Source organism: Aulonocara stuartgranti (assembly GCF_965226115.1).
Source record: "Aulonocara stuartgranti genome assembly, chromosome: 3".
NCBI lineage: Eukaryota > Metazoa > Chordata > Actinopteri > Cichliformes > Cichlidae > Aulonocara > Aulonocara stuartgranti.
The window spans coordinates 74,010,332-74,034,467 of NC_138941.1; the positions used below are offsets into that span (position 1 = coordinate 74,010,332).

A 24,136-nucleotide genomic window follows, 5' to 3' on the forward strand; every position below is an offset into this window, starting at 1 on the left:
CAACGGAAGTGCTCCCGGACGCTAGGGGCAGTGTTGAGCTCGATTTACAAAATAAACGGCAAGTTTGTCTGTATGGGACGGTCTAGTCTCTGTCGAGCTTCCCAGGTTGCCTAGCAACCATGATACTAACCGCTGGAAACGTGTCATACAACTTGGTTTGACAGAAATGAAGGAGAACATATTTTGTTCATTTGTTTGTTTCTACAAGAGCTTTGTGTGATTTGATAAGTATCTGAGGCTGAGACCACAGGACAGCAAAACATGATTTTTGGGCTTCATTTCTGAACTGAACAGTCATTTAAGATTAGCTAGTAAATAACAATTAGCTGATGTTGTTCATGAGACTAAAGTCATATCACTTTGGTAATGTAAATATAATATGGCCAATATTATAGTTATTATATTAATCATTATTAGCTATTACAGCAGTGAACATGAACTCTGTGTCAAATACTGAGCCCAGTACAGATTCAAGTTGCAGTTATTTACATGTCTTATCACCTTAAATCTTCACTCAAAGACAAGTATCTTTGACAGTGCATATATAGGTGTATCATATATAAGAGACAAATGTTGTTCCTTCAGTATGTTGCCATTACTAAATTTGGCTCATTGCTTACATATATTTATAAAAAGCAAATGTACAAGCTGTGATAACTATTTCTGATAGAATGAAGAGTAGACTGATATATGAAATATTCCTTTATTGGGTGAGAAAATCAGACCATGTCATAACTGCTGTAAGTCACACAGAATAGACATCAGAGCCTTAAACAGGCTGACGTCTGCTAAATGGGTCAAACTGGGCAGAAAGTCTACAAACACATAACATCCTTATAGAATATGATGTAACACTATAGATCAACTTAGCTCAGAATATATAAAGCATATAAACAATTACAGCAATATGATGCAACAAACACAGCAGCTACTGATCCAAAATCCTCAAAGCTTCATAGAACTGTAACAAACATTTATTTTTAGCTCCATTCTGCTGCTGATACATACTTTAGGTTTCTGAACATTACACTTGTTGCTGCCTTTCATAGTGTGTAACTTGAAGGCCCTGAGTACTTTCTCCCACACTGAAAACACTGGGATGATCACATTATTTGAACATTACCTAATAAGACTGATTCAGGACAGACAATTAGTTATGTTAAACTTTCCTAGCAGTCCTTCACAAACAGGGAACAGTCTGTCTATTCTCTCCATCTGTCAGCTGCTGCTGGCTCTTCCTCCTCCTCCTCCTCCTCCTCCTCACACACTGCTGAGTTTGTCCTGGTGGATCATCAGGGGTGCAAAGCCTCACAGATGATGTGCAGCAGTGGGTCCCTCAGTCTGTCCTCACTCTGGACACTTGCAGTCGTCACACATGGAAATCAAATGTGTGATAAGCTGCAGGATTCAAACACAAGTGTAACTTATAAACACATGTTCATACTTTTATTCCACAATCAGAAAGAAACAGAGAGAGAGTGCAGGACAGACAGACAGGTGACAGTCTCAGGTGTACACACTGCTACACAACAGCACCAGAGAAGGAGGATTTAGTGTTTGTGTTATTACGAGTGCTACACAAGAAGAGTTCCCAGATGGTACAGTGGACACATGTGTGACTGCTGTGATTAAAGCATCTTTCTTTCAGCTTAACGAGTGAACCGTCAGCTCGTTCAAACACACGTTAAAGTCCGTTTGGCTCGACACCACCGAACAGAGGCAGCAATATAACACAGCTAACATTAACAATGCAGTGAATCCTGCTTGTGCCGTGATATTCAGGACTGCAAACAGAGCAGCATCACTGACTTTCAGCTTGTTGTGTTTGTGGATATATGACTGACTTTAATTATCCATAAAATCATCAGATTCTCTGTAAGATTAAGGTCGACTATTGAACGGCGTATAAAGGCTTTAAAACAAAGTAAACGCTGAAAGTTCAAACATCGCTAATGTCACATAACTTTGCCGGCATGTGGCCAACAGTAATGTTTTAATGTTTCTCATTATTAAACATTTGCACATAAATAAGTGACATAACATTCAGTACTTACTTTTGAAAGTTTACTCTTTGGCTGCTCCGCTTCCACTTCTTTGAAGTGTCTCCCAGTCCCAGTGCACTTGTTAGCATGTTTTGGTTCATGCAACTGGTCCGTCCGCTTATTGTCTCCCCAGAAACATTTCCGTTGTGTTGTGTGTGCTTTTGCAGCGTTTTTCTTTTTGCAGCGTTTTTCTTTTTGCAGCATTTTTCTTTTTGCAGCGTTTTTCTTTTTGCAGCATTTTTTCTTTTTGCAGCATTTTTCTTTTTGCAGCGTTTTTCTTTTCGCAGCATTTTTCTTTTTGCAGCGTTTTTCTTTTTGCAGCATTTTTCTTTTTGCAGGTGTTTTTCTTTTTGCAGCGTTTTTCTTTTTGCAGCGTTTTTCTTTTCGCAGCATTTTTCTTTTTGCAGCATTTTTCTTTTTGCAGCATTTTTCTTTTTGCAGCATTTTTCTTTTTGCAGGTGCTTTTCTTTTTGCAGCGTTTTTCTTTTTGCAGCGTTTTTCTTTTCGCAGCATTTTTCTTTTCGCAGCATTTTTCTTTTTGCAGCGTTTTTCTTTTTGCAGCATTTTTCTTTTCGCAGCATTTTTCTTTTTGCAGCATTTTTCTTTTTGCAGGTGTTTTTCTTTTTGCAGCATTTTTCTTTTTGCAGCGTTTTTCTTTTTGCAGCGTTTTTCTTTTTGCAGCATTTTTCAGCATTTTTCTTTTTGCAGCGTTTTTCTTTTTGCAAGCGTTTTTCTTTTTGCAAGCGTTTTTCTTTTTGCAGCATTTTTCTTTTTGCAGCATTTTTCTTTTTGCAGCTTTTTTCTTTTTGCAGCATTTTTCTTTTTGCAAGTGTTTTCTGAAGTTGCAGTCCGTTTGGCCTCTCAGGGCCACCGTAAAAAAAAAGGCTTTAGGATATAAGGTTTCCTGGAATAATCTACAAATTGAGCTAAAATTGTCAGAAACGAGAGAACAGCTCTTTTGGTCAGTGTTCTTGTTTTGGTCTGTTATTGCACACAACTCATACATTTGTGTTCACTGGTCTGTACAGAATATAGTATTTAAACATTCTGAATGAATATTGGTTCTTTACTTGTTATATTATTAGTGGTATTTGTTGTAACATCTTCTGCCCCCTGCTGGTCTCTCTTGGAAATATGAGAAACGAGTCTTTTGTCTGGATTAACTGCAAATAATGAAAGAACAGCTTGTCCACATGCAGCCTCTGTGTCAGCTCAATGCAGTGAAGCACACACACTGTTTAGTAAAGTCATGTTGTGGAGCTGTTTCACTGATCAGTGACTGAGTCTGAAGGAGGTTTTCTGACTTCTGGAACAAACCTGGAAGTTTCTCTTCAGCTCTCTGTATCAGCTGTTTGTAACTCTCAACTCTTTCAGCTTCTGGAGCAAGTTTGTGTGAGCTCTACTTGTGTATAGTACGGGACACTCACCTGATTTATAATATTGACGGAAATAACATATGAGACTTCCAGAAACCAAAAGAAAAATCAGCAGAATCAGGAGAGCTTTGGCCCAGGATGGAAACCGTTCTGTGAAGTTCAGAAAAACATGACCTTTGACCTCTGACTGAATGTGGTGATATATTTTATTGAACATACCTCAAGCTAATATTTTTTGAGTGAACATATTTATGCAGCAATAAAATAGTAAAGTTTTATCTGAGTGATGTCAGATGTATCTACAGCAGATGTTTGTTGCTGACCTTTGACCTGCAGCTGTACATCACTCCGACTCAGCTCATCTCCAAAGTCTCTGACGGAGCAGGTGTAGGTGGCGCTGTCAGACAGTTGGAGGTTGGTCAGGTTCAGGCTGAGGTCTCCAGTTTCCAGAGCGTCAGCCTTCATGGATGTTCGGCCGCTGTAACGCTGGTTTTGATCTTTCAGTTCGTCTCCTTGAAGCTGACGCTGGTGGACGGTTGGAGGACTGAGGTCGGAGCGACTCCACACCACTGTGGATTTAGTCAGATTAAAAGTGTCGACGTGACAGGGCAGGATGAACGTGTCCCCCTCATGCAGCTCCACAGCTGAGGCATGCTGGGAAACTGAGGACACACAGAAAGAGACTCCATGAGTCACTTTAAGGTGAAGATCAAGTTTAGACACATTTACAGAAACCAGGAGACAGAACGACAGAAACATTCAACATTTTAACAACTCATTAAAAAGAACACAGCGCAGATCAGAGGCAGGAAGTCCATCACATAAAAATGTCAAACTAAGTCCAAAGTCTGAAACAGTGAGAAGTTCTAACAACAACCCAACAAAGAACATTACCTCCTACGTTCTGTTCCTAACTACTGTGTACACCATGTGATAGTTGCTTGTTGTAGTTCTTATGTATTTGGTGACTTATTTGGAAAGACAGGGCGAGATGTTCTCAGCATTTGTTGGTAACTGGTGGGTCAAACCCGCAAACAAAAACTTTGTCTCTATCCTGTAACTGTTCGTCTCCAAAAGCTCAGGATTACAACCATAAATAACAAAAACCATGACAGTGTGTCAGGCGCGGATCAAGGTTTGTTTAAAGAAAATATCTTTCTGACACATGCACAACTGAAACCAGCTAACAGTATTCAGGCTCCGCCCACAGCACCACAATAGTCTCTACACAATGATTTCTGTTACAGCCCAGGAACCTAATCTTCCCATTTATGACTCAGTTACAGATCTGACAGGTGTTTGGTGGTCCAGATGTCAAAGCACATCTAACATCTGGACCATGTATTATAGATCTGTGGCTGAACAGTGGAGACAGACATTAAAGTGGAAAATAACTCTTGTCTTGTTACGTCTAATTTCTCCCACTTGTATTTTCCTCCTGTCTCAAATTCCCTGATTACTCCACTGTGTATTTAATCCCCATGTTTTCCTTTCCCTGGATCGCGTCATGTTGTCGCTATGCTGTATGTTTGTTTCGTGCTCCTGTTAGTTGGCTAATGTTTAATTTCTAGTTTCAAGTGTGAGGTTTTGGTTGGTTTTAGTAAGTCTTTATTTTCATGAAGAGTTTTTCCCACAATACAAGCTACATTATGGGTTTAAGTCACATTTTTGAGATCCTGCATTTGGGTCTAATCCTCCCTGCCGCACAGCACGTCATGACAGAACGACCAAACCAAACAAGCGACCCAGCAGCACTCTTGCCGTCTGAGGAGCTCCAGGAGGATATTATTTACTCTGTGAATAAGTTATCTGACCTGTGGCTGGATCATTCTGAAAAGGAGTTTTAGTGAGCTGTAGATAAATGGCTACAATGCCTGGATTCTGGTCTCTCCTGGTTACCGAGTGTGCTTCACCAACTTTTGCAGCACTTTTTGCTACACACACCAGGGCCCAACTGGTCCGTCCAACGATCTTCTGTCTCCACTGGAGGTCCCAAGGGGTTGCTTCAGCCACCTGTCTCCTTTGGAGGCTCTGAGCCTGTCCAGCCATCAGCGCCGCCATCAGCGCCACCACTTCCACTACCTGCAGCAGCCATATCCCCGGCCTTTCAGCTGCCCGAGGCTGCTCCACCTTCGTCTGGTCCTGCCTTGCCTGGTCCACCACCGTCTTTTCCTGCCTCGTCTGGTCCCGCGGCTCTCACACCGCCGTCTCGTCCAAATCTAGCTTGCCCACGTCCACATCCAGCATGGCCTGCTCGTCCAAACCCGGCACACCATCGCCGGCCACTTTTCCAGCCATCAGCTAAGGATCTTTGCCGTCATGGATGGCCTTCTCACCTATGTGGCCAGTGCCACTTGACCTGCGGTGGGGCTCCTGATCTGCTCTGTCATTGCCACTGACTTGCCACCCCGGGTCGGTCTTCTGCTTTGGTTCTGCTCCCAGGATTTTCAGTTTCTTGTGTTTTGTATTATTTTACATGATTTATGTTCAGTTTTTCTAGTTGTGCTGTTCGGATTATCTTTATTCAATGTTTCAGCTTAATTCTGATTATCAGTAGTAACTTAGTTCTTAGGTTTTGTTCTTTTAGTATTTAGTATTTAGTATTTATTTATTTATTGTCATTGTCAAGAACAATGAAATTGCGTTTGGGGCTTCCATACAACCCCAAAAAAAGAAGAAAATAATAAATACCCCTTAAAACCCAAGTGTACATATTTAACCCAGTGTGACTCCAATGCAATAAGACAATCCTTAGCAATAATGTTCGTAGAAATTCAGACAAAGACCTGAGAAACATGACAAAATACAACAATGCAACCCATTCAATATTATTGTACTGTGAGATATGATATCAGATATGATAGTTATCTATTTAAGAAAGAGGGGGGGGGGCAGGAGGGGGAAGAGAATAAAGATATGATGCACCAATGCAGACCAGTTCATTGCTATTAAGAAGTTGGATATGGTTATTGTCCGTGAGAGGGGGGCAGAGAGTTCAGGAGCCTCACAGCCTGTGGATACAGGCTGTTGGCCAGTCTGGATGTTAGTAGATCATCTCTGTTGTATTGAAGTAACCCCAGACTGTGTGAAATAATACACAGTACCACCAAAAGTGCCCTTGTGTTTACTGTAGGTTTAGTTCAGTGTCGTGTGTTTCCTGTTTTACATTGCCATGCACTTCAACACATTAAAGAGAGAGAGATGAAAGAAAAGCTGATGATGAGAGCAGAGAGAGGAAGGTGTACTTACCGTGCAGGAGGATCACAAACACCACAAACATCTTCATGTTCCTGTCAAACTCAGAGACTCTTTAAAAGCCCTTCAGGACATCAGCTCACAGCAGCTTCACTTTCCTCTGCTGATCATCTACTGACACTCTCACACTGCTTCACTGTCACAGCTCAGAGTTCAGCTTCACACTTTGTTAAAGCACATCTGTGGAATGAAGTCCAGCCGGCCACAGATCACTTCCTTTCTTCTAGTTTCACGCCCGAGCGCTCCGGTTGGAGGCGGCTGCTGCGGCCTCACCCTGACACGCACAAAGCTCCGCCTCCAGTCCTGACGCTGAAACATCCACTGTAGCTACAATGATGCAGATGTGACCCTCAGCAGCTGGATTTCCTCTCCATAGATGTGTTTCCATGCAGATCATGGACATAAAGCAGCTCCAGGATGAAGAGTGTGAAAGAACTTCTTCCACTACAGTATTCATTACAGCACTGTGGCACTCCACAAACCCTCACACTGTCTCAATCCCTGTTTCCAGTTTGACTGAGAGAAGGCCTGAAGCTCAGCCAATCACAGGACAGCAAGTGATCAGCTGACACAGTGATTTGAAGGTTGAGCTGTCAGGGTGAGGCTGCTTCGTGCAGGTGTGAAACTATGAGGAAAACTGACAAAGCGAAGAGTCTCAAAACTACACAAACACAGGTGTGTATCAGGTGACTCATGAGTGTATTTAATGTTCTATCAGTGAGTGAAAAGAACATGAAAGAGGACAGGAGAGGAAGAAGAGAGCTTAAATTTAAATGGAAGGATGCTTATTTAAAGCTTACATCTAAGTCCTCATGTTCTCTAATCAAATATTGGATCTGTACATGTGACATCATGTTTTTCCACATTGTGAAACCTGCTGCTAACTGGGTTATTTAAAGACTACATGTAAAATCCTCTGCAGGCTAGGGCAGGATAAACAGGTTAGTTTACTCGTGTTTACTGTGATGTAAATCCATCACAGGATTTAGAGTAAAAACAGTGTGTGACTAGTGCAGAGTGGCTATGAATTAATGGTCACAGTTAGCTTACATCAAATGTAGCAGAGATTGATATGAACGTTAGCTGATGATGATTCCCTGACTGAATTCGCCCTTCATAGCAACTTTATACCATCTAGAAAACAGACAGCATAAACGGTGTGCAGCCAGTAAACAGACAGAACAACTCATGAACACTAAGAAAATCTACTGAAGCTCTCAATAGAAATTATTGTGAGTTTAAATTCTTTTCCACTGAGACATTACAGCTAATTTTAGGTTCCCCCACCTGTTGATTCCACATTACCTGACGGCACACATTTATTGTTTAGAGGCAAAGTCACCCTCTACAATGTAGGAAATAGAGATGTTTTTTTTTAATTTATTTATTTTTTTTGTTTTATTTTCCTTACTTTTCCTGCTCATGCTCATACTTAACTGATTCAAGCTTAACTGATTGGTTACAATTCAATTTTAGACTGAAATAAATCTTTGTATTTCCATCTACTTGTCTTATCATTATGTTAATAAAGCACAAGGTTCGGTTAGCTTTGCACAAATGTCCTCCAAAGAGCTACTTTTACTTTCTTTCTTTGAGTATTTCAGAGCCTCTACTTTTTTACTTTTACTCGAGTAAAGAAGTTGAATCAGTACTTCAACTTTTACTGGAGTATTTTTAACACTAGTATCTGTACTTCTAAAGTAAAGACATACGTTTATTATACTAATTAGTATTAGTCACAAGGAATAACCCCAATGAAAACATATTTATTTTAGTTTTTCCTTTTAAAAAAGCCACGCCCACCACACATCTACTTAACCTGTTCATCTGGCTCACCTGGCTGCAGAAAAGCCTCGCCTGGTGTTTTTCCAGTGTGACACTGATCCATTTCAGCCTTGACACAAAAATCTCCTTTTAAGTAACGTACTGCATTACTTTAAAAAAAAAGTCTTCTGTGTAATATGTGTCATAACTTTTTTACTTTACTTTTTTGAGTAAACACTGATCACAACTAGGGATGGGTACCGGTATCTGACATAAACGGTAGTAACCAGACCAAAAAGCAGCGCACATTACAGGTACGTACATTCTTTTAAAGCAGAGCTACAGATTAAAAATGCCCAAGGCGAAGCGGTCAAAAGTCTGGCTGTACTTCACAGCAAAAGATGCAAACTCAGCAGCAACAATTGCTTTAAGCTGATACTGTGCAAAGGAGGTAACACCTCAAATCTGATGAAACACCTGGCGACGCATAGCGTTTTTTTAAAAGCCGAAAAATGCGCCGTATTTGATAGCTTGCTGCGAGACCTCACACAGAGCACATCTACTGCGGGTGTGGTGCCTGTTATCGGACCTGGAGTTAGCAACATCCCCCAAAAACTCGAAGAGGAGAGTCCTGGCCCCTAGCCCTGCCAGTGTAGCAGAAATGATGACGGATGATGATGCAGCAGCAGCTGTTCTTCTCTGCATGAGTAGCTTAATGTTGTTCATGTGTAATTTACGTTGAGTAGGCTAACCACGTTATTACATTAATGCATGTAAGGTGAACTAGCAAACATCATCATAGCTACATGCGGCTGTCTTCTTGTTTGATGGCAGATACTCCCTTTACCCTGGCCAAGAAGGCAAAAAAAAAAAGAGGAAAACAGCTGAACATGAGAGGTTTTAGGAAAAAGTTTGTGTTTTTTCCATTGTTTAATCACTGCTTCCAGCCCAGAGTGATACCATATATGCCCCATAGCTGCAGAAAAGGCTAACATTGTTATCTTTTTACAAAAAACAGCTGAACATGAGAGGTTTTTGGACCAATTTTGTGTTCTCCATTCTTTAAGCACCGGTTTGAGCACCGTTTAAAACCTAAGCAATACCCATCCCTAATCACAACAAACATGGAAACATCTCAAACATGGAAAAACATTTGACCCACAGCATGTATTTAATGTGCATGAACGTAATGTCTTTGATAAGTTGCTTAGAGATGGTGGTGACTCTCTGTGTTGTGTTAAATTATGTATTTTTCATATAATGTAACGTCCTGCAAAACAAACTGAGTTATACTTACTTTGTGGTTTTTGTTTTTTTTGTTTGTTTGTTTTTTTTTTTTTGTGTGTGTTTTGTGTTTGTTGTTTGAATGTTGCATGAAAATACTGGGTACTTTTGTGCAGGATAAACTGTTAAGTCTGAATTAATGTGGTGCATTCACAGTACAGAGCAGTGTGTAACTGCGGTGCAGAGTGTCTGTGGCCTCATGGTCAGATTTATGTTGCATTAAGTGTAGCAGAGATTCATATGAATTTTAGTTTATGATGATGAGATTCAGTCACTGAGCACCAAGTTTATAACAGAGTACTTCAGTGTAGGAGATGTACATCAGTATAAAAATACACAATGCAGTTAGCAGCTGACACGCTGATGATGCTCAGTAGATCTGATCTTTGTATCTGGATGTATTTGACAGGGACAGTGTTCATGTTCAGGGACATCAGGATAAAAACAGAAGATGGAAACCTGCCAGATTTGAGCTAAACTGCTCATTTCCATGTGTCGTCCCTGGGCAGGTCACATGACTCTATCCAACATACAAAGACACACAAGAAAAGCCAGAGAAAGAAAGACAAATCCAAACAATCCATCATCCTGAGTCAAAGTGATCACAGGTCTGCTTTGTTGGAGATGAGCCTTCAAAGTGGAATATGTGCACTGTTCCTTTATTACTACCACTGAAGGCCACGCCCCTCTGGTCATGTGATCATGTGGTTTGTAGGACGCTCCTCTTCCTCAGAGGATCCACCTGTGCTTCCTCTCCTCTCTCCTCCACCTGTTACAGTGAGGGAACGTCCTCCATGATGGAGGAGCTGCTGGAAAGTGCTGAGAGTTTCCTCCAGAGTGAGACCTCTGTCACAGTTCAGAGGATCTACGGCAGCAGAGACCTTCATGGACACTAAAAGTCTCAAACACACAACAACAACATCACACTGACTCCACTCTGACATCACTGATCAATAATCAAAGAACACACAGATCAAACTGATTGATCAGCCATCAGAGGAGTCGGATCAATGGAGCTGCTTCTGTTCCTGATGTCCCCTGTTTGATCCTGGACCTGAACTCTCCCTGCAGAGGAGACACAAGACAGTCAGAGAGAGAGAGAGACACACACACACACACACACACACACACACACACACACACACACAAACCTTTAACTTTGAACTGCACTGTTTTGAATCTTATCCAGATGTTCTTGCTCTGAACTCCACAGATGTATTTCCCACTGTCTCTCTCTGTGGGCTGTTTCAGGGTCAGACTGAGGTCTCCAGTTTTCAGCAGGTCTTCATTCATCTTCGTTCGGTCTCTGTAAACCTGGTGCTGTTCTTCAGGCTGGTCAGAGCCGTTCTTATACACGTGGACATCTATTACTGGTTCAGGGTCATAGCGTACCCACTCTACTGTAGCATCTTCAGGCAGGTTTTTTGTGGTTCTGAAGGGCAGCTGGACAGACTCCGCCCCCTCCTCCACCTCCACCTGACACACTGAGAGGACAACAAACACAACATGAGCTGTACAAAGTGTGATTGGTGTTCAGAGCAGCATCATGTGACTCTTGTTCTGCACTAAATGAAGCGATGGAGTGGCGCCTCCTTCAGGCAGAGAAACAGCTCTTGCCCAAGGACACAACGACCGGGACTGTCCAAGCCGGGGCTCGAACCGGAAACCTTCCGATTACAAGGCGAACTCCCAAGGAAGACAGCACGAGAAATGTTGGGGATCATTTTCAAGTGATTGACAATGAATGCAGTACATCAGTTATTGTTCATTATGTTGTTGATATGTATATGCAAAGATGGATGTTTAAATATTCTTTATAAGACACCTTTGAGTTTATGTTAGCTTAACCACTGTTGCTGTAATATAGTTGCCCTAATGGCAGCTTATTTGCAACACTGTCTATTAACTCATTCACTGCCATTGACGTCTATAGACGTCAATTGAAAGCATACGTTTGAAAATGGCTGGCAGTGAATGAGTTAAGGTGACAAAAAAACAGCTGACTTCAACAGTTAAGCATAGTGGAACCCTCTTGTCCTCCTTCCTGTATTCTGACTAATACACCATCTTGTTGACTGCTAAGAAACTAGTCATAACACTGCTATTCCAGAACACATGCACTCTGTTTTTGCCCATACTCTGCAACATTTTAGAAAAGTTTCTGGGCAGAATACGATCCTGTGCAGAGGCCGACACCATCCTTATCCACGTGGGCACAAAGCATATTCCAAAAAGCCTAAGGAACTTTGAAAGAAAAGCTTCTGGACTTCTTTAAGTTTCTTGAAGACATTTCACCTCTCATCCGAGAAGCTTCTACAGTTCTAAGAGCAATTGTTGGACAGTCCCAGATTTGCTGTGAGCATTCGTGCTAACAGCCAGAAATGTTCAGACGTCTAAATTGGAAAACATAAAAGAGCCACCTCGACAGGACAAGACTGAGCTGTACATCTGAATCTCAAGGACAAAGATCACACTTTTGAGGATGCAAAGGTTCACATTCTGGACAGAGAGGGCGGTCGGTTTGAGAAAGGGGTGAAAGAAAACATCTATGTCCACCATGGACCAGGAGGCATCTTTCTGCAGCAGATGTTCTCCACTTCAACCAATCAAGAGCCAGACACTCTCTGCTAACATATGATATGGAGTCCAGCAAGCAGGAAACACTCCATCAAGTACCTGCTGACCACTATTTCCACGATTCTCTGTCTTCTGGCTGTGCCCCTGAACTCTGATTTCAGGGACAGTTTTGGCTTTCAGTCGTCATCAAAACACTTTGTTTCATTCATGTTGCTCTGAAGCTTTCCTTTCTTCTCATTGACGTGTTCTGAACCAATCACAGCCCTTTCCTTTACAGCGCTCTGCTTTCACCCCTCCCTGAAAGCCCAAATTCACTCTCAGTTTAGTTCAGCTGGAGCCGAGATGACACAGAGAGCCTTTGGTCCATGAGATCTATCTAGGAGACATCAGTAACATCAGCTTTGTGTCAGCCGTCCTGTAGAACGCTTCCATACAGCTGCTTCTGTCTCTGAGTATCTCTCAGCTTCAGCTGGGACTCCACCCAGGTGTTGGTTGGTTGTTGGCACAGAGCTGCTGCAGTGACTCACAGCTGGTTTCGTCCAGTTTAAATAAGCACATGAAAATCCACCAAATATCAAAATAGAAACAGAAAAAGCTTCAATCCACATTTTGCCCTGTATCTACAGCACTGACCTCGGACTTTCAGCACCATTCTCTTCAGCAGGATGTTTCCCTCCCTGCTGTAGACGGTGCAGGTGTACATCCTGTTGTCATAGTCTGAGGGGTGTTTCAGGGTCAGACTGAGGTCTCCAGTTTTCAGCAGGTTTTGATTCATCTTCGTTTTGTCTCTATAAAACTCGCTCTGTTTTTCAGGCTGGTCAGAGCTGTTCTCAAACACATGGACCTTATTATCATTGTTGTCCTTCCACTCCACTTTAGCGTCTTCAGGCAGGTGAAGTGTGGTTTTGAAGGGCAGCTGGACAGACTCCACCCCTGAATCCACCTCCACCTGGGGCACTGAGAGGACAACAAAGTAAGAAACACAGTCTGAGTGTTTCTGTCACACTCACTTCATCACACAGCTCAGTTTGACAACATGTGGAAGAATTTGATAGAAGCCTTCCTTTAGTAAAAGCACCAAGAAAACACCATGAAAACACCTCACTACACACAAAACTGCAGTACTGGCAAATTGTACATAAAGTATGAAAAGTCAAAGTACTTATTGTGCAGAAAAATGTTCCCATCAGTGTCTGTGGATCAATATTACTGCTGCACATGTTTAAGGCTGAGCTCATTTCAAATCCTTTCTATTGTGTTGAATCTGCAGTAATGCATCATATTCTATAAAATCATATGTTTGTAGTGGCTGTCCTGTGAGGACCACTCAACTCTATCGTTGCTAAACTCTACATCCACCTCACTAACAGACATTATTCTCTGCTAACCTTATTCATGTTTACAGCTCGTGGTTAAATGCCAAAAGGTCAACTCCACATCCCTCCCCCACAGTTACCTGATTGGTCTGAATGTTCTTGATTGGCTCACTAACAGCCAATAAAATCTCATGTACAGAATTACAGTATTAGTTAGGAAACTGTACAAGCTGCTTTCAAGTGCAGAGCAACAAACTGTTTGAACTGATCCAACTTTATTAACACAGACAAAGATTTGTGCATCAGCTGCTGTTTGCTGCTATAGATATAATCCAGCTGATGTGGAGAACTACATGTGACACTGTGATGCAGCCATGAATCTGATTTCTTTCCATTTTCAAAGGTTGATGCATCAGTTAAAGTCCTTAAAAAGCTCAGAAATAAAGAGAAAGGTTGGTTACAGCAAAGAGAGGCACTGGCAGCATTTAAGACACTAAACAAGAGAAACAGATCAGAGAACATCAGACTGAATAAGTGGAATAAAGTGAAACAGAACTAACGCTCCCTAAGAATGGAGCTGTCAGAGGAAGAGAGCAGCAAACTGAAAGTCTCTGTTAGCTGCAGAGCTCTGAAACTTCACACAGCTTTGGATGATAACATGGAGAAAGGATGTGGAGATGTTCACACTTCTGCTAGAAATCATCTTCTAGTTATTGTGACTCAGATATGACTGATTATAGATGAGGACCAAAGAAGGTTGTTACTGAGATTTGAGCTGACGTAGCTTAGCCTGTGTTTCAGCCACATGCTAAACAAACACATGTTCAGAAACTAGAAGATGTGACCTTTCAGATGAAGTCTCACACATGAACTTTGCTCCTACAGTTCATCTGCTGAAGCTTTTACATTTGGCTGGAAATCAAAGAAAAACCAAAACAGCCACAAACATCAGACATGCTAACACTGTGACATTATTGGATGGAGCCACTGAGACTGAACCACCATCATGAGTCTGACCTCTGACCTTTGACCTGTATCTACAGCACTGACCTCTGACTTTCAGCTCCACTTGTTTCTCCATCAACATGTTTCCCTCCCTGCTGTAGGCGGTGCAGGTGTAGGTGGAGTTGTCTCCATCTGTGGGCTGTTTCAGGGTCAGACTGAGGTCTCCAGGTTCCAGCAAGTTTCTCTTCATCTCCGTTCGGTTCTTGTATTTATCGTCCTGTTCTTCAGGCTGGTCAGAGCCGTTCTCATACATGTGGACCTTCCTGTTGTTTGCATCCTTCCACTCCACTTTAGCATCTTTAGGCAGGCAAACTGTGGTTTTGCAGATCAGCTGGACAGACTCCACCCCTGAATCCACCCCCACCGAGCGGACTGAGAGGACAACAAAGCACAACATGAGCTGTAGTAAAGGTTACTAATGTTCTCCTTATGACCTGTTACGACAGCATTCGCTGTTTAAAGCGTGTCTGTCGTAAAGCTGAGCGTTTGTGGAGAAAGACTCGTTTACAGGTTCATCTCTTTCATTTAAAAGACCTTTTAGTTTCTTTTAACGCTTCAGTTCGTGATGCAAGGGCTGCTTATTTTTCAAACCTAGTCTCTAGGAGCAGAGGTAACCCTAAGGTTCTATTTGACACAATTAGGGATATTGTTGCTCCGGTTTCTGCTGCTGTCGCTATTTCTTCGAATGAAGACTGTGATAATTTTCTTTCCTTCTTTGTTGTTGTTGTTTGTTGTTTCCTTAAAAGGTTAGCAATGTAAGGAGCAAAATCTCTCCCTCCATGTACCATTTGCCTGTTCGGATTTTACTTAAGCCTGTCAGATTTGAAAGATTTTCACCAGTGTCTTTGCCTGAGTTGTTGAAGCTGGTTACTTCAATGAGACCATCCTCTTGCCCCCTTGATATTTTAACTGGATCTTTACTTAAAAATGTTTTTGAGTCTATTGGTCCTAGTGTTCTTAAAATTATTAATGCATCTCTGCTCTCTGGTCAGGTCCCTGTTTACTGTAAAAGTGCTGCCATTCACCCACTTTTAAAAAAACCTAAACTTGATCCTTCTTTGCTTTCCAGTTACAGACCCATCTCAAAATTGCCTTTTATTGCCAAGATTTTAGAAAAGGTTGTGGCCAAGCAACTCATGGATTTTCTAGATGAACACAACGTTCTTAATAAATTTCAATCTGGCTTTCGTAAGGCTCACTCTACCGAAACTGCACTTCTTAGAGTGTCTAATGATATTTTGATGAATTATGATGCTGGAGAGTGCACTGTGTTGATGTTGCTGGATCTGACCTCTGCTTTTGACACTGTTGATCATCTTATTTTGTTAGATAGATTAAACCACTGGGTGGGTGTATCGGGTACCGCATTGGAATGGGTTAAATCCTATTTGTCAAATCGATCTTTCTCTCTTGCCTATGGGGTGCCTCAGGGCTCTGTCTTGGGACCATTATTGTTTTTGTTGTATTTACTCCCTCTTCTGCAACTTCTTAGCTCTTTCTCTGATATTTCATATCATTGTTATGCAGATGATATTCAGCTATATATCTCTTCTAGGCCACCTGATGTTTCTAAGCTCCAAATCTTGCAGTCCTGCTTAGACTCCGTTAGAGATTGGCTGGCTGGTAATTACCTTCAACTAAATGCTGATAAAACGGAAGTCATTGTCTTTGCTCCTGAGAAATTTGTTCCCCTCGTGGTTAAAAATCTAGGCCCTCTTGCTTCCTATATTAAATCATCCATTATGAACCTTGGTGTTACATTTGATCCAGCTCTGACGCTGGACACACACGTTAAATCTTTGGTTGGCTCTTGTTTTTACCATTTAAGAAATATCGCTAAGCTGAGTCCCATTGTGTCACGTTCCGAATTGGAAATGATTATTCATGCTTTTGTTTCATCTCGCTTAGATTATTGTAATTCCTTGTTTACTTGCTTAAGTAATGCCTCCCTGGAACGACTGCAGGGTGTTCAGAATGCTGCTGCCAGGCTTCTGACAAAGCATCACAAACACTCCCATGCCACTCCCCTGCTGATTTAGCTGCATTGGCTCCCTGTCAAGTTCAGGGTCCAATTTAAGATCATAATCATGACTTATAGGGCCCTGCACGGTGTAGCTCCAACTTACTTAAGTGATCTTCTTCTTTCCTATCACCCCAGCAGGTCCCTGAGGTCTTGTGACCAGGGGTTGCTGGCTGTCCCGCATACAAGGTTAAAAACAAAAGGTGGCAGAGCGTTTGTATCAGTGGCTCCCAGACTCTGGAACTCGCTCTCTTTGAGTTTGGGATCTGTGGACTCAGTCATGTCTTTTAAAAAGCAGTTAAGAACGTATCTGTTTAAACTCGCTTTTGGTTGATTTTGTTTTGTTTTAGATTTTAATGTCTGTTTTCTGCCTCTGTAAAGCACTTTGTGATTTTATCTTGAAAGGTGCTATATAAATAAAATTTTACTTTACTTTACTTTACTTTATTTTACTTTACTTTACTTTACAGAGGACTTATTCCTGTGCTTGTCCTGTTAGACCTCAGTGTAGACCACAACATTTTACTACAAACACTAGAACACACCAGAGTTATTAAAGGAAATTCACTGCAGTGGTTTGAATCACATCTGATAGATTCCAGTTTGTTCATGTAAATGAGGAGTTTCCTTCACACACAAAAATTATTCATACATTTATTTGATTACCATGCATATGCTATGCATTTGATTTTTATTTTTTTTATTTTTCTGCTTCTAAATTCATCACATTGATCCTGAACCTTTATATAACTATAACCAACACACACATATTAGATGTCAGTGACCACTGTGTGAAAATAATAAATATTAATGACAGTATAATAAAATAAATGTATAATAAAATCTTATCATGGAGGTCTCTTTAACATTGTTTTTTTTAACCTTTATTGGATTACAGTGAGCTGGTGTACATTGCATTGTAAATGGTAAATGGCCTGTATTTGTATAGTGCTTTTCTAGTCTCTAAGGACCCCAAAGCGCTTTAGACAACCAGTCATCCACACATTCACACACTGGTGATGGCAGCTACATTGTAGCCACAGCCACCCTGGGGCGCACTGACAGAGGCTGCCGGACACTGGCGCCACTGGGCCCTCTGACCACCACCAGTAGGTGAAGTGTCTTGCCCAAGGACACAATGGCTAAGACTGTCGGGGGCTCGAATCGGCAACCTTCCGATTACAAGATGAACTGCAACCTTGTGAGCCACGATCGTGATTGTATTGTAAAGTTATTACATATTATTCACATGTCTGTGTTCTCGAGTATTAGTTTGTTTTTTTTTTGTAACCTCTGTTAACTCATGACCAATCGCAGTGAAACTTTTGGTAAAAAGTAAAACTGGTTAAATTGCAGATAATGAAAGAACAGCTTGTCCACATGCAGCCTCTGTGTCAGATCAATGCAGTGAAGCACACACACTGTTTAGTAAAGTCATGTTGTGGAGCTGTTTCACTGATCAATGACTGAGTCTGAAGGAGGTTTTCTGACTTCTGGAACAAACCTGGAAGTTTCTCTTCAGCTCTCTGTATCAGCTGTTTGTAACTCTCAACTCTTTTAGCTTCTGGAACAAGTTTGTGTGAGCCACAGTCAAGGAGCCACCAGAGGACACCTGCTGACCATCGGCATTATGGGTAGTGTAGTAGGAGACACTCACCTGACATGAAATAGTGCCGGAAATAAAATAGAAGACCTCCAGAAATAACAAGAAGAACCAGGAGAACCAGGAGAGCTGTGGCCCAGGATGGAAACTGTTCTGTGGGGAAACAAAAAGAACAGCATGACCTTTGACCTCTGACTGACCTAATAGGCCTACATTTCAATCAAAGAGCCAATATGATTTCTCTGATAAGTTTTATCTGAATGATGTATGATGTGTCTACAGCAGGTGTTTGTTGCTGACCTGCAGCACCTTTGACCTGCAGCTGTACATCACTCCAACTGAGTTCACGTCCAAAGTCTCTGATGGAGCAGGTGTAGGTGGCGCTGTCAGACAGTTGGGGGTTGGTCAGGTTCAGGCTGAGGTCTCCAGTTTCCAGAGCGTCAGTCTTCATGGATGTTCGGCCGCTGTAACGCTGGTTTTGATCTTTCAGTTCATCTCCTTGAAGCTGACGCTGGTGGACGGTGGGAGGACTGAGGTCGGAGCGACTCCACACCATTGAGGCATTTCTTAGGTTGAAAGTGTCAAACTCACAGGGCAGCACTACAAATGATGCCCCCTCATATGATTCCACAGCTGAGGCATGCTGGGAAACTGAGGACACACAGACAGAGACTCCATGAGTCACTTTAAAGTAAAGATCAAGTTTAGACACATTGAGACACACATGAGAATGTGTGACTGATGTGATCTGTGTGTCCAAAAAAAAAAAAGTCAGGGTCAAACAGCACAAACAGACTGTGAGTGGAAGTCCTGATGTCGGAGGACAGATTTTCAAGTCTTTTTACAAATTAAAGGTTTGGGAGTGACTGAGAGGAATCCAGATCTGAAATAACTAAGCTGATCAAAGCGTTTTACATCAGAGCAACAGATTCAGAATACATTTGTGTTGTTGCAATTAGTGCAACATACAGCTGTATATCATCCACGCAACAGTGGAAATAACACAGTATTTTCAGACTATCCCAAAAAGTTGATTCTGTTCATCTGGACGTAGCGTTTTGTGAGAGAAGTGTTTCGTCACTCATCCAAGTGACGTCTTCAGTCTCAGCTGACTGCAGGTTTCAACCTTATAAACAGTACCTTTGCATAATGACTGAAACCAGCCCACTGAAGGAACAATGGGCTGGGAGGTCAGTTCCTTAATCACTAGTATTCAAATATTGCACAGACATGCCGTCCCAGCATGTCTGTGCAGGTTTCAGACAGACAGGCTGGGAAACATGGAATAAAACATAAGGAGGGGAAACAAGGCAGCAGAACTCTAATACACACAGGGAGACACTGGGGGTAAAGACACGAGGGGAAATCCAAAAAACTACACTGAACAACTTAGGACTCATAGAATAACTCCTAGAACAACATGATATAGAAACACAAGAAAGCAGAGAAGGACCCAGGACCATGACAGTAAGTACTTAAGTACAGTTTTAAGGTATCTGTACTTTACTTAAATATGTAGCTCATCTGGAAACCACCAAGAAGAATCCAGAGATTTGAAAGTTGCTGCTTTGGATTGTTAGTTTGATCTGAATCAGAATCCAGTGTTTGATGGAAATCTCCTCCTGCTGCACTTCAACACATTAAAGAGAGAGAGATGAAAGAAAAGCTGATGATGAGAGCAGAGAGAGGAAGGTGTACTTACCGTGCAGGAGGATCACAAACACCACAAACATCTTCATGTTCCTGTCAAACTCAGAGACTCTTTAAAAGCCCTTCAGGACATCAGCTCACAGCAGCTTCACTTTCCTCTGCTGATCATCTACTGACACTCTCACACTGCTTCACTGTCACAGCTCAGAGTTCAGCTTCACACTTTGTTAATTTGAGGAATGAAGTCCAGCAGCCACAGATCACTTCTGAGAAAAGAGGACGTCGGCTTTCCTCCTAGTTTCACGCCCGAGCGCTCCGGTTGGAGGCGGCTGCTGCGGCCTCACCCTGACACGCACAAAGCTCCGCCTTCAGTCCTGACACTGAAATATCCCTTCCGCTGTCGCAACAATGATGCAGATGTGAAAAGATCAGTACAGGTTATTAACGAGGCCGGGTTCTCTGATCACGGCGATCCTGTTTCTAAAGTCCCACATGATCACATTTATGATGTGGTTTCTTTTCACATCATGCAAATAAAGTTTAAAGTCTGCGTGTCTCCAGACTGTGTCCACAGTGTTTCAGTGCAGCAGAGTGAATCTGATTTGCTGGCAGCTTTTTGTCCTTTCACTGAACAAAAGGCTCCAACAGAGATGAAATGAAGATGTGTTTCTATCGTTGCTTCATGATGGAATAATGCTGACAGCAATATAAAAATGGGACTTTTGGTTGTCAGTGATATTTGTGAGGCTCACATGTGTGAATGTTGTTGTTTGGAGGCTCGGGCAGCTTTAATGAGACGAATGGAGGCCAGGCATATATCAGCACTGCTGCTGCCTGAGCCTGTTCACTCCCTGCTCTGTGTCCACACTGTGGACTTTATATGTGCTGTTTATACTGTGTGCGTCAGAGCTGATGGCTCAATACACAATACAAATATGCCACGTAATGTGAGCACACACTCTGTGTGTGGCACATTCCAACAGTGCTGTTTGTGTGTCAAACAACAAGCAGAACAAAGGTTCAGTTTAAAAAGAATGACTACACCCTGAAGGTTCCTCGGGTGGCTCAGCAGGGAGAGCAAGTCATCTCTTGACTCCTCCTACCAGCATGTCAAAGTGATCTTGTACAAATAAAACTGAGGTTATTGTTCTCGTCCCTAAACATCATAGAAATATGGTATCTAACCACATTCTTTCTCTGGATGGCGTTACCTGGGCCTTCAGTAACACTGTGAGGAACCTTGGAGTCCTTTTTGACCAATTCAATTTTATTCATATAGCACCAAATCACAACAGAAGTCGCCTCAATGTGCTTTATATTGTACAGTAGATCGTACAATAATAGAAAAAAAAAAGCCCAATGGAAAAATGTACCATGTCAACCAATTAATTAAGTGGGATTTGGTTGTTGATGAGAGAGAGAGAGACAGTTTCTAGATGTGGGAGATTTGTGACGTTTGGTGTGGAGTAGTTAGTTAGTGTGTTGTCTCGTGTAGTTGTTCTGTTGTGTAGTTGTTTTGTTTTGTGTGTCAGTGAGGGCACTGATGAATGTCACAAAGGCACATTTGCAGTGTAAACACTGTCACTAAGTACAAAACCAGCGGAGTGATACACCTCCTGCTGTCAGGCCTGCAGGTTTATCCCTGTGCTGCTCTCCTCTCTTTTGGTGGACCAACATTGTTTTTTCCTGGCACACATAATTTGTGGGTTTTTATACTTATTGGGCTACATATGTATTTGTTATACAGGCTTGTAACAGGGCAGCCCTTAGCGGCTGGAAACACAGTGAGACAGACCAAGGCAAGTGTAGTGGAACAAAGTATTTATTTTCTATACGGCTCTCCTTACAACAATTAACTTGTCGAGCTTCTTCACAGCACAAAAAATCCACGCTCTAATGACAACTGGCAGCCTTAAATATGTTCAGCTGTCACAGACTTAACCATTATTCCACTCTCAGGTAAATTCTTAAATCCCAACCTTCCACCACAGTATACAATATATCAATAAGAATAAATAAATACATAAATACATTTTCACATTTACATATTAATAAATACTTCACACTTTAATGTTACACCAAACCCAATATTATAAAAACCCAGAAACCCAAGCACAAAAAGATTCACCACACTCTCTTTACCCATGGTCTCTCCCGGAACCTTTAAATGGTGTCTGGACCCCAAAAGCATGCATGGCAAAACATAGCCGACAGAGTCAATGCGTGAGTGTTAATATAAACATTGATCGAGGGATTTCCACCCATTTAACACGTTATTTTATCATATATTATTTTATTTGTTATTTTATACATTTTATTTTGTGATGTGATGTGAGCGCAGGTGCAACCCAACAGGCCCCAAACGTGCCTGGCAGCAAGTAAAAATGAAATATAAAAATATAGTCCAAACAGGTGAGGTGTAATTGTATTATGAGCCATAGTGCTTGGTCTGTTTGTCCCATGTAAATCAATTGCAGTTAGAGGCTACATTAATTTTCTTTCTGTAAGCACTTATTGAAATTATCTGAGCACATTACAAGTACATATTTGCTTACTCTGTATGCTCAAATGTGGCCCGTTATAGCCAACAGAAAAAAAGCGGAGGCCCGAAAAACAGGTGGGGGTCCTCCACCACCACCACTCACAGAGGCTGAGCAGTTGGCCCTCAGCCAAAACAGTGGGCGCCCTGTGGCCGAAGGCATCTCTGCGGGGTCAATAACCCCGCAAGACACAAGTGCCTACATAGGGGGTAAATTCAAAATAATACATGATGTGCATACATCCTTTCTTCACAGTCACCTTTGCAGTGCTACTCATTCATTTGATAAACTCTTTACCATAATGGATTATTTTGTAGTGAAGTTATTTTCCGACTGATTTTGCCTTCCCTCAGCCTTGGTTGTCTTTGAGAGCATAATGACAATGAAGTGTAAGGTGATTGGTATGTTTGTTAATTGCCATTTGGTCCCTTGTAAGTTATAAGTGACCTGTATAAACCTCATATTCTATCAGTTGATGGTGGTGGTGTACTGCATCTGGTGCAGCCTCCTGTTGAGCCAGACCAACATGCAGTTGTGAGTAATACTCCACAGATTATATGAGTTTACAGTAGAACAGCAATGTTGTTTATTTCTTTACTACAGGAAAATAATGAAGAAACATTGACAGCTGTTACAGAGGAGGAAGCAACAGAGACACTTTATGAGGTTTACATCTTTTAATACTTTGTGTACAGGAAACACAGGCGACCAATAAAGCCAGTTGAACAAAAAATCTGTTTATTCTTCTTTCAACATGTTGAGGTGATGGGTCAAAAGAAATGATTGTGACATATGGTGTCTCTGACTGCTCTTCCATCTTGTATGTCCGTGGGAGGGTCAGGATGTTCATGGTTTGGATCACTGCTGATGTTTGGTTCAGAAGGACAGTGTTCTCCTCTAATTGTGGCAATGTTGTGAAGAATCACACATGCCACAATAATGTCACATGCCCTTTCTGGGGTGACCCTGAGTCTTTGCAGGCACTGGAACCGGGCCTTAAGCATTCCGATAGTCATTTCAATTCTGGCTCTTGTCCTGCAATTAGCCAGATTATATCGCTGCTGTGGGCCCGGTTCAGGGTCAGGGTAAGGGGTAAGCAAATAGGGTAAACATGGATACCCCCTATCACCAAGCAAGTAGCCAGTGAACTCTCCTAAGACAGAAGGATACACTTCAGTTCAAATGTCCCTGAAGCAATTGGTCTTTATATATTTTAAAGTATTCTCAACTCACCATGTCCAAATTTTGTGCTCAGTGTACATTCACGGAATATTTGTGAGTCATGGACAGAGCCTGGCCACTTGGCTTCCACATTTGTGATAATGTTGGCAGCATCACATATGATCTTCACAGTGCAGAGAACACAAATTAGCATCCATTACTATGATGAAATAATTTGTTAGTTTGAAATGCTACAGGGAACTATGTACCTGTACATTAATGCTGTGGCAAGACTTCCTGTTCACATAGTCTCCTTCATTTACTGAAGGAGCAATGATTGGAATGTGAGTGCCATCTGTACAGCCAATCACGCCTGGGAACCCTGAAAATAAATGTGCAATTTAAGTAGTAGTTCAAGTATCACCACATCATACATTAAGTTTTGGTCATCCTGATACCTGCAATTTTGTGGCATCCCTCTTTGATAAATCTTGTGGGTCTATGACCGGGGAACACCACAGACGAGTACAGGAGACGTTTCAG

General features: G+C 41.8%; 2 protein-coding genes across 7 annotated transcripts in view; both read right to left on the reverse strand.

The window, feature by feature from the left end:
- Nucleotides 1–24,136, reverse strand: part of LOC309703501 (butyrophilin-like protein 2) — a 522,068-nt gene that overhangs the window by 428,056 nt on the left and 69,876 nt on the right. The window contains exons 1-3 of one of the 6 annotated variants that reach the window (XM_082528377.1): nucleotides 6,668–6,885; nucleotides 3,742–4,080; nucleotides 3,470–3,568 (exon numbers count right to left, since the gene is read on the reverse strand). In XM_082528377.1, the coding sequence (XP_082384503.1) occupies nucleotides 3,470–3,568; nucleotides 3,742–4,080; nucleotides 6,668–6,704 (475 nt within the window). In that variant the 5' untranslated portion in view covers nucleotides 6,705–6,885. Of the gene's footprint in view, nucleotides 1–3,469; nucleotides 3,569–3,741; nucleotides 4,081–6,667; nucleotides 7,230–18,296; nucleotides 18,396–24,136 lie in introns of those variants that run through there. The other 5 variants (XM_082528379.1, XM_082528381.1, XM_082528375.1 and 2 more) reach the window with 5 other exon arrangements.
- LOC309703463 (uncharacterized protein) overlaps nucleotides 9,785–24,136 on the reverse strand; it is a 179,477-nt gene continuing 165,125 nt past the window's right edge. The window contains exons 15-17 of the mRNA XM_082528286.1: nucleotides 12,932–13,255; nucleotides 10,873–11,205; nucleotides 9,785–10,786 (exon numbers count right to left, since the gene is read on the reverse strand). Coding sequence (XP_082384412.1) covers nucleotides 10,695–10,786; nucleotides 10,873–11,205; nucleotides 12,932–13,255 — 749 coding nt within the window. The 3' untranslated portion in view covers nucleotides 9,785–10,694. The remainder of the gene's footprint in view (nucleotides 10,787–10,872; nucleotides 11,206–12,931; nucleotides 13,256–24,136) is intronic.